The 11,235-nt window shown below is 29.7% G+C and overlaps 1 protein-coding gene across 2 annotated transcripts; it reads left to right on the top strand.

Moving 5' to 3' along the window:
- The first annotated feature begins 467 nt into the window (after positions 1 to 467).
- LOC120082570 (ferredoxin, root R-B2) lies at positions 468 to 2,720 on the top strand. Of its 2 annotated transcripts, none has more exons than XM_039037804.1 (2): positions 468 to 769; positions 2,035 to 2,720. In XM_039037804.1, exon 2 carries the CDS (start codon positions 2,037 to 2,039, stop codon positions 2,499 to 2,501), a length of 465 nt encoding a protein of 154 aa, XP_038893732.1. In that variant the 5' UTR covers positions 468 to 769; positions 2,035 to 2,036; the 3' UTR covers positions 2,502 to 2,720. The 2 variants fall into 2 exon arrangements, with proteins under 2 accessions (XP_038893732.1, XP_038893731.1); XM_039037803.1 differs by having other exon boundaries at positions 469 to 769; positions 2,029 to 2,720.
- Positions 2,721 to 11,235: the final 8,515 nt, after the last annotated feature.

Here is an 11,235-nt window from a genome sequence, read left to right as displayed (position 1 = left end):
TTTTGAGAGAAAAATTTCAGTGAAGAAGAAACTGTCTTCTTCAATTTACTTCTGTGAGCTTTTCTTGTTTTTTCACATCTTCAAGTTGTTCTTGAGTCCCACAACTCTGTCTAAAGCTCCAAGAGCATAGTAGGGAAGGCTTTGAAGTGGTTCACGTTGATATCAATGAAAACAGCAGCTGAAGAGACATTTTCTTGAGGAGTTCATTAAAGGTATGTTCTGAAAACCTATTTTTTTATGAAGAGCATGCTTTAGTTTTTATACTTTCACTGCATGTTGTTTAACCGTGTATGGGTCTACGTTCATTTAAACACTATGGACCTGGTACATATTTTTCCATAATCTAGTACTAGATCCAGGATTTTTATCAATATTTTTTTTTTCGATCCCTATTTTTGTTATTATTTATTAAAATAACATTATTTTTGAAAATAACTCTTACTTTTTAAATCGAAATGTTAGAAAAAGAAAAAAGAAGTCAGAGATGGAGAGCTAGGTTTTATAGAGCAAAAAGAAGAGTAAGAACTAAGAAGGTTGGATCTGGGACTTCACTACCTTGCCTCTTCGGAGCTTGCAAATGGCAAATTCTCCATCCTCTTCCTCTTCTGGGCTTTCACCATGCGCCAAAAGCCATTTCTCTTCCTCTTCCCCTTTCTATATATATATATATATATCTATATTGCCCTAATTGTCGCATCATTCAGCGACTTAGGGCTTGCCTTCGATTGCGTAGCCTCGCTTTCTCCGCCGCCTCTCTCTCTTTGTAACTGTAAGCTTCACCTCCATTTCCGCCCCTTGTTTCTTTTGCTTTCTCATTGATCAGTCAATTGTGAAATTACTCCCTTGTTCTCTGTGTTTTCTATTCTTAATGTATGTGTTATTTCTATGATCTGCAATGCAAATCAAATATTTGTGCCCTACAAATCTCCCTCATTAATTTGTCTTTTTTCTTTTCCGATTTCGCTATTGACTGTATTGCCTCATTTCCCATGTTTCTTTTAACATCACAAGCTTGATTTGTCGTTTTGGGTTGTTCTAGAGATGATAAAATAGTGGTAACTTCTTTTCTTCAAACCTGTTTTTCCGAATGAAACTTTTGGACACTGTTGAGATTTTGTTCTAAACCAATGAAACTGACCTGGGTTTGATAGTTTTATTTATTTGGGTGTTGGAGCTTCGAGTGAAGAGCAGAAAAAAGCCCTTAGGTTGCATCTTCTCATAATGCTCCATACATCAATTGCCTCCATAAACATTGAATAGCTTTCTGTTACTCCATGTCTTGTTTTCAAGAGGCATACAAAATATCAAAACCCATCATGTATTGTATTGGTTTCTCTATGGTCTGAGTTTAAAGATTGGATGCTTAATTTTCACATGCACGCACTCCATTAAGTATTGAATTTACCTCCATCCATCAACTTAACATTTTAGGTCGATTGGTGATTTAAAATTGTACCAGAGTAAGTGATCCAAGAAGTCATGTATTTAAACCCTTTCAATGTTATTTCCTTCTCGATTAATATTGATTTTCATTTATTGGGTCTTCTACATATTTCAAACTCATAAGTGAGGAAGAATGTTAAATAATATTAAATCTACCTCCACCCATGACCCTACTTGAACAAGATTTGTTCTATAGGTTGTACAATTGTGTCCTTGAGTTCTAAACCTATCTTTACCCATCAACTTAAGCTAACTTTTAGATTAATCAGTGATTACTAGCTTTTGGATCAATTAATGATTTAAGAATTACAAAGATAAATGAGGAAATTGACCGTTTTCCACTGAATTGAAAAAGAAAATGGTTCTGCAATTTTCTTACCTCTGCTATATGCAAGTTCATTGTTAGAGTCGGATCATCATCCATCCTGGTGCTTGCTGGAGGATGTGCTCTATATTTCAAATATTCTGTTTGGTTTTTGGCAATTGCTTGTTCCCTGGTGCAGCCTTTACATTTCTCGCATGCTTTTAGCTTCTGGTTGATTTGATTTGTAAAGAACACCAGTTTAATGTGTTTCATGAACTTAGGAGCAGAAATGTCAACCATGTCAACTGCAAAGCTTTCCACCCACTTTATGTACAATGCACCATGTAAAAATCGACTCAGAAGCACCATTATCAAGTGTCCATCATCAATCAGTTCTATGAGCAACATTTCGAAATTCTTCGGCCTGAAATCCCGTCCCTCATTTAGAGCCTGTGCAATGGCAGTTTACAAGATTAAACTTGTTGAACCATCTGGGACAGAGCATGAGTTTGAAGCATCTGATGATGCATACATTCTTGATGCAGCTGAAGAAGCAGGAATAGACTTACCTTATTCTTGCAGGGCAGGTGCGTGTTCTACGTGTGCTGGGAAAATGGTTTCGGGTTCAGTTGATCAGTCGGACGGATCGTTCCTTGATGATAGTCAAATGGCAGAGGGCTATTTGTTAACCTGTGTTTCATTGCCAACTGCAGACTGTGTGATTCACACACACAAGGAAGGAGAGCTGCTATGAGTAGGATAGTGTGTTTGAGTGATACAGAGTGCCTTGTTTCATTGTTTTTATTCGTAATGTCATATTATTGAGAGAGAGAGAGTGAGTGAGAGAAATAAATCGTATGTATGAACTTTCACTTCATGCATTTTCCTTGTTATTTATTAGTAACATTATGCACGAGAAATTTTGTATAGTTTTCTTTGAACTTATGGACTTTGACATTCTGATTTTATCATAGAAAAATCACTACAAGAATATAAATATATCATTAAATGTGGATATAGTCTTAATAATAAATATTTTAAACTTACTTAAGAATAGGAATGTTTATTCATTCATTTAAATATTCATTTATGATTTTTTAAAAAAATTTTATTCTTGGAAATTATGGATATTTGTATTTCAATTTACTTATTATTTCTTAAATTCAATCTTCGAATGTCAAAATGAGCATATTTCAATTGACATTGAATTTAATTCCCTGATCTTATATATTGTAAAAAAAAAGTCTTTGAGTTGACAAACGATGATTTGATGTCATATTACATGGCAACATAATGATTATAAGGAGATTCCAAATGGTGTTGCGTATGAAATTGTAAGATATATAGGATCATTGTAAGATAAACTACATGGTATTAAAAAAATTTCAATTGATTGATTGTTCTTATCGAACAAAATAAAGAGGTATGATTTTTGAGTGTGACCTTGTACTACTAAATATGAACTCAATCTTTCAATGAAATTTGAATGGACTTCGAAATTGAATTCAACACCACACATTTCACTAAAAATGAAAGTACAAAATTGACACAAAATGGTGTACATAGGTTAAATCATACATTGTAATTTTTCGTTGTGATAGATTTATTTAATCTTTTTAGTTCTAACGAGAGTGGAGCATTCAAACTTGTTACCTTTTAATTGAGGACATATATTTTAAATAGTTGAATTATGCTCAAGTTGATACTGTAGTATAACTATATTTACTTCATAAAATTTTTGTATCAAATGTTTTGCTTATAAAGAAATGGAAAGAAAAAAAGTAGATCACACTATATTTTAATTCGTCAACATGAAAGACTACCAAATATACGAACATGACTACCATGCCTATCACTAAAGTGAACATAGCCAAAAAAATAATTAACATGTACTACCTCTCTCACTGTTAGAAGTTCAAATCTCCATATCTATCTCGTAATAGCTGTGAGATGAATTTGACTAGCCCCATCGACTACAACCCACTTTCCTATTGGTTTAATCTTGTTTGGTACCAATTGTTGTGATTGGGATTTAATGACCATATGGAACATCAAAATTTTGAAGCAATCAGAAAATTAAAGGTTAAATTACACTATATTTTGAAATTTTTGCCCATTTAGTCTCTTAATTTCAAAGGTATAATAAATTTGTAAGCTTTCAATTTTGCATCTAAAAGTCATTGAAAAACTTTCATTTTTGTTCTAATGAGTCATTGACACATTCGAAATTCTTAAAAGTTAATTAATTTATTAGATATATATTTTAATTTTTTATCTAATAAAACTCTAAATTTTCAATTTTGTATCTAATAAATCTTATAGTTCAACAACTAAACTTATAATTTTGAAAATTCACAGATCAAATAAACATAAACCTAAGTTCATGAACTGAATTTATAATTTAAAAGTATATTAGGTACAACCATTCATATTTATGAGAAATTAGCAATATTTATAATGAGGAGGCAACATATATGAACTTTTTATATAATTACCATGAATGATATAAAAAGAATGATCTGAAAAGTAATTATTTAAATGAACGATAAGATCCCTTTTGATAATGATCTTGAATCTACACTCATTGCATCACAATCATTTTTTTATATTGAAGTTTTCTCCAAGTTTTTAATTATGATTTTCATCTTTCTTAAAACAAAAACACTTGAATTTCTAGTCAAATTCTAAAAATAAAAACAAGTTTTTGAAAACTACAACCCTGTCTAATAATCATTTCGTTTTTTGTTTTTAGTTTGGATAAAAGAAGGTTTTTTCAAAATCTGACTTGGTTTTTTCAAAATAGTGGTAAAAAGTAGATAACAAAAGCAAAAAATTTAAAGATGAAAGGAGTACTGTTTGTAGGCTTAATTTTAAAAAACAAAAAAAAAAACCAAATAATTACCAAACCAAGTTGTACTTTTTTAGTTTTCAAAACCTGACTTGATTTTTTAAAACATTAATAAGATATGGAAAATGAATAAAAAAAATAAAAAAATTTTATGAGGAGAAATAGTGTTTAGAAACTTAATTCTCAAAACAAAAAATAAAAATGAAATGATTATAAAAAAAATCCATTCATGTCCCTATTAGAAAGGGTTGTTTTCAAATAAAGTAAAATGAACTACCTTATTTACAAATATAGCAAAATATCACTATTGGTTATAGATCATGATAGACATCTATCAATGTCTAATAGACGTTTATTGCGGTCTATCACTCATCGATAGATGTCTAACATAGTCTATCATTGATAGACGATCACATTTTACTATACTTGAAAATATTTTCAATAATTTTACCATTTAAAACAATTATCAGACGTAAATTACCACCATTTAAAACAAAGAACAAACACATAGCATAGGTGTGTGGGTTTTTCTTCATACAATGGAAACCAGGTAGATATATGATAATGCAATATTTTATAATAATTACATGATTTTAACCTTTTTCTTTTTCATTTATTTTCACATTTTCCTCTTTTATGAAGGTAAAGCATCTAGGAAATGATTTAGGGAAATTTAGTTTTGTTTAATTAATTAACTTCAAACTTCAATGGTGTGAATTTGAGAAGCGACTTAGCCTCAATTTAATGTATAAGAATCTAGTTTTCTAGAAGCAATACTCATGAGATTTGTATATTCACATGAGAAAAGTGACTCAAAATTACTAAGTCCTAATAATCTACCAATTATTCCAGGGAACAGTATATATTATTGGCTAAATTCTACCAAAATACTCTTCTACCTTATCCTTTGTTTCAAAAATACTCTTATATTTCTAAAAATTATACTATTAACCCTCAATTTTCATACACATTTCAAAACTATCTTTAGAGTCGAGATCCTTTAGAATTTTGAACAAAATTCGCACTTAAAAGTTAAAATTCTGGAACAATGACCTAGAGTGATATGGTGATTCAAAATTTTTGTTATAGGTCATTGTTACACCATTTCATATTTTAATTTTTTTTATTCAAAATCCTAAAGAATTTCTACTCTAAATATATTTTTGAAACATTTATGAAAGTTCAAGAGTGATATTGTAACTTTTGAAAGTATAGGAATATTTTTGAAATAATGACTAAGTTCAAGGATATTCCTTATAAATTTAACCAACATTATTTTCATACATATATGATATTGATGTTCATATACATGTTGATAGGGAAAGAAGTGACAATCATAGGGAGCTAACCAATGGAGGAAATAATGAGGTTCTACGAGATGAAAGTGAAGCTCAACAAGCTCAAACTAGAATAAATGAAGCTCATATTGAAATTCAATGGAAGATCACTCGAAGTCAACCCAATCACGAGGCAATCTTTATGCCATAAGAACCAATGATGAGCTAGAGCTAAAAGACTTCTAGAATGATTAAATGCGTGCTTTGAAGATAAGTTTTCAGCCAATGGTGAAGAGTAGCAACCACTGAAGCTTCAAGAGTACATTGGACACCCAAAAGTCATAATGAATCTGAAAATTCAGATTCATTTACGTTATTAATATTATATATATCTATTTAATTTATGTATTTGCATCTATTAAAGGTTCATGTATTTAGTTGATACATGAAATGCTACATCATTTCATAGTGTCTTTTTATTCAGTTTAAATAATGTTGTATTTTCACAATCAAAATAGAAAAGAAGATTTGGAAACCTAAAATCTTAGGTTTAAAACCTTGGAAGCTTTTTCTTAAGCTTTGTTTCTTATGTATTCTTGAGATAAAATGTATGAATATTTGGAGCATTCAAGTGAGAATTGATCTGTCTTGCTTGTGGAGTGCTTTGAAGATTGAGGATTAATGAGACCATAACAAACTTTCTTAAGGAAAGTAAAGACAATGTGAAGACTAAGAAAATAGAGAAAAGTGAGATATTAGAGACCAAAGAAAAAGAAGAGAGTGTGACAAAGAGTGGATGTGAAAAATAGTATCCGAGTGAAAAAAAAAAAAAAAAAAGAAGTGAAATTTGTTTTCCAACTAATTTTCCTTCCTATTATTTTCCTTGTGTTTTATATGCTACATTAAAGACACGATGGAAGATAGTCAAATTTGAAAATTTTGATCAACAACAATTGGGGAGGAGTACTCTACAAAGAAATCTCACACTTGATTTTGGAGAAGATGACCCTTTCAAACTTCTTTGGGACAATGATTACAAAGTTGTGTTACAAGGCAATCTTTAAGATTCATTATAGAGTTTAGTCTCTCATATTTTATGCTTTCTTTGTATACTGCTGCAACCCTTTTTGGGGAATCAAGTTCCCCTAGCCCGAGACGTGCTCGTTTCTTGTGTTTAGAATGTATTTTTTTTTATAAAAAAAACTTTTAATCTAGTTTGATCAATTAGATTGTGGAGAGTTTGAAATCTTGAAATTAGGAATAAGTTATCCCCTCTTCTTGATTATCGATCAATCTTCCAAGCCAAATTTGTTTAGTTTTCTTGGGATTGCTTACCAATTAGTTAATCGAGGTTATTCTTATTACTGTTGTGGGAGTTCACCTAGAATAAATAAGAGAAGTCTTCCAAACTTGATTGAGATAAGTTCAATTTGTTTAGCTTTTTTGTCACAACTTTTTTGTTTTGATGTTTAATTGGATCATTAGAATCATCTTTATGAGCTCTATGATATTGACACTTGAAAACACACTAAAATCATCTATAGATTAAGGTTTATTATTCTTCAAAATACATGGTATGATTCAAATTCATTAAGCTAAAAGTGAAAAGAGGGTTGCATTGTAGGGAAAGAATACAGTGAGAACTAAGGTGAGGGTGATGAGTGCAAAGTTTGTGAAACTAAAGCTTTCACACACACACACACATATATATATATATATATATATATATATATATATATTTTGATGATAGTGCGGAAAATTGGAGATGATAAAATTTATATTATTTATCGGTATTTAAAACAAAGAATCAATGGATAAATAAACTAAGGATTAGAAATGAATTCATTAAAATTTTATGGACAGAAGAGATCTAACATTCAATTGTCGTTCCAGTTCGATTCTAATTGAACTAAACCAAAATAAATCCAACCCATGAATCGATTAAAAATTCATTTATGAAAAAATGTAATTTAATCCACACTGATTTTTTAGAAAATACAACCTAACTCTTATGATCTGAGTTATCGAACCTAATTCTAAATGGAAGGGATTAAACATTTCTATTGATGGGCTTAATATGATTTTAGGACGTGGTGAGGGAATGGTAGTACACAATGGGCTGGGTGGATTTGGGCTCCAAAATGTCTCTTTCATCTTATTGAAAGTAGAAGAGTATTGGGATTTATACCTTTTAAGAGTCTAGAAAATTAGGATTTCTTGTTTACAAGAGTTTTGATTATTATTTAGTTGCAACTTAAACTATTAAAAATCTTATACTAATGGTTTCTAATCTCGAATAGTATTACTAGTCATGTGTTATAGATAAATTTAAATATTTTAAATTAATAAGAAAAAAAAAAAACAATTCGACAATCCAACTCGACCCGAATCAAAATTTCAAAGGTTACGTTGGATTGCATTTCATAATTAATTGGTTTAGGAAAGAAGGTGGAAATTAGCAAGGAAGCTTAGGGAGACAAGAGTCATATTCATAATCATCATCTCAAAGAAAAATAAAAGAAAAGAAGGCAAACTTTCCAGGAAAGTGTGTAGTATGTGCTCATTTTGAAGCTGCTGTGAAAGTGGGTGCAAAAATAACTTTATTATTTCATCTTTTCTTTTTTTTTTTTTTTTTGCTTTAGGGGAAGCTTGGTCCTTACTACTCCAACAAAAAGGGGAGCCAAGTAACTTCCCCTTTGCTTCTTCTTTCATGACAATATACTTTCCTATGATGTTTCTAAACCAAAAATGTATTGACTTACAAAGAAACTAACCAATATTATAAAATATACCTTGGAAGTAAAGAAAAATTACCTTTTTAGCCCCTAGATTTTGAATAATATAAATATTTGGTCCTTCAATTTTCAGAATGTATCTTTTTAGTCTTTGAGTTTTCGAGAATAAGCGTATTTGGTCCGTGAGTATTCAAAATATACTATTTTTAGTCCATGTGTTTTTAAGAATATGGTAAAAAATTTCATGAAATAAATTAGAGAAAATAGAAAAAATATCAAACTATTTACAGAAATAGTAAAAAGAAACTGTGATAGACACTGATAGAAGTGATAGAGTTTTATTAGTTTTTATCACTGGTAGATACTGATGAATTTCTATTGGCATTTACCAACCTCTATAAAAAAGATTAAAATTTTGCTATTTTTTGTAAATAGTTTCCCTTATTATTTTTTTTATTTTTGAAAATCTCCCAATAAATTATTATTACTACTATAATAATTATTTGATACTACTCACACTCTTTTCTCATCTCAAACTAGATAATACATAAAGGAAATTTTACTATAGTTAACATGCTGAAGATTACGGTGTTTCCAACTGAGACAATTTGAAACCAAAGACATAGTACTTTGAGTTCATGCATTTTTTTTTAATTTTTTTATGTGAGATAACTGCATTTCTAATATTTTATCAAAATTCAACAAATATAATATATATTATTAAGTTTATATTCATGTTCCTCTTTATTTAAAATAATAGTGATAAAAATAATAAATATCACCCTCTTTTGTCTCTCCCACCCAACTTTTTCTCTCCAAAAAGAATCTAATTTTTATAATATCTTTCTTTCCTTCGTTCTCTCACAATTTTTTTTTTTCTCTTTAATTTGAAAAAGAAAAAAAAAAGATCTCTCTCTTGACCTCCCATCTATCAATTTAAGTCCAATCATTGCCCACCTAATAATCCACTAGTTTGGTAGTGAGGTAATAATTGTATACAACAAAATAATCTTTAACATTATAAAAAAATATATACATTTTATATAAATTAGTTGATATATATTCAATATATAATAAAGAACATTATTCTCGTATTATCTTTTGTATATATATATACTTGCTTTTATGGGACCTTTTTGGTGAGCAAGAGGACGAGGGAACATATAATGAAGATTTAGATGCCTCACCATTTTACTTCTTTCTTTTATTTCTTTGTTTTTCCATTTAGTTTTGTCTATAAAATGCTTCTACCTTTACGAGGATCCCAAATTTTCTAAGTTTTCTCTATATTACATGGTCCTTATGCTCCTTTTTCAAAATTCATTGCCTTCATTTCTTTTTTATTTGGATATATTATCTTAGCCATTATTATAATAACATCAAATTATTCTCTCCTCCCTAATCATTATTATGTGTGAATGATATGTTTTTATTTATGATCCTATATTGGAAAATTTTTCTACTCATTTCATTGAGGTTAATTTTGAGATGGATTTTATGATATTAGATTCCATAAAATCTAAACATATATTTTGTCTAATTAAAAATATTGGAATACGATAAAAAAAATGGTCAGCTCAAAAGAGGCACCATCTTGAGAGAACCTGTTAAGAATTCCATATTATTGAAAAAATCAAGAAATCTCACACTTTTTATAAGATAGATGGACTATCATTCTCATTATCAATTGGTTTTGAGATGGAACCACATATTATATAATTTTCAAGTTATTATATTAGAGTTTAAAATAAAAAAGAAATTAACATTAAAACAGTAGTATCTATTGTTTTCTCTATATATATATAATCTACTGTATATATAATTAAGACATCTTAGTATTTTTATTTTATATATAAACAAATAACAAAAAAAATTCGGGATGAGGTCAGGGATAGGGTGGGGATCCCCTCCCCATCTATTCCCCGTCTCCGACCGAGGATCCAATTTACATTCCTGATCAGATTCCCATACCCGGTCAAACCAAGAATTTCCTACCTCGACCCTCGACTTCGTGGAGAATTTTTCATCCTTAGTTGAAGGATACTCTATTTTTTAATTTTAAATGATATAATTTACACAAAATGTCTTAGTTAACTTACTCTCATTTTGGCTAGTTGATGATACACATTTTTACTCCAACTGTGAAAATTTTTAATCTTCAGTACAAAAAAATTGTGTTTAAATTATTATTTACTTTCTTCAATAGTTTTTTTAGTACAACAAATGTAGAGATGGAGCATCGAAGTTCCGACCTTAAGGGAGAGAGTGTATGCAAATTACTTTTGAGTAAGTATACCTTGACTATCTTTTTGTTTTTTTTTTTTTTTACAATATGTGGAGTGAAAAATTGAAGCCTGGACCTCATAGTTGATAGTACAAGTTCATAACTGAGCTATTAGTGAAAATTTGTATTTTTAAATGAAGAAAAAGGGAAATAAATAATCCCACATTGATTAATTTAGCAAAGAGTTGCCTCCTTATATACCTCCACCTTTCCCTCTTCTTTTTTTTCCTTTCACGTTTTTGAGCATATTTAGTTTAGAGGGGTGTGAGAATTTCGATCGGCCTCCAGTGCAGTTTCGATCGAGACAAGTTTCTATTTGGCCTGTTTTATCCTGGGACAATATG

This window comes from Benincasa hispida, chromosome 8 (assembly GCF_009727055.1).
Source record: "Benincasa hispida cultivar B227 chromosome 8, ASM972705v1, whole genome shotgun sequence".
NCBI lineage: Eukaryota > Viridiplantae > Streptophyta > Magnoliopsida > Cucurbitales > Cucurbitaceae > Benincasa > Benincasa hispida.
The sequence above is the reverse complement of the archived record's forward strand: the minus strand, read 5'-3'. Positions and strand labels throughout refer to the sequence as shown.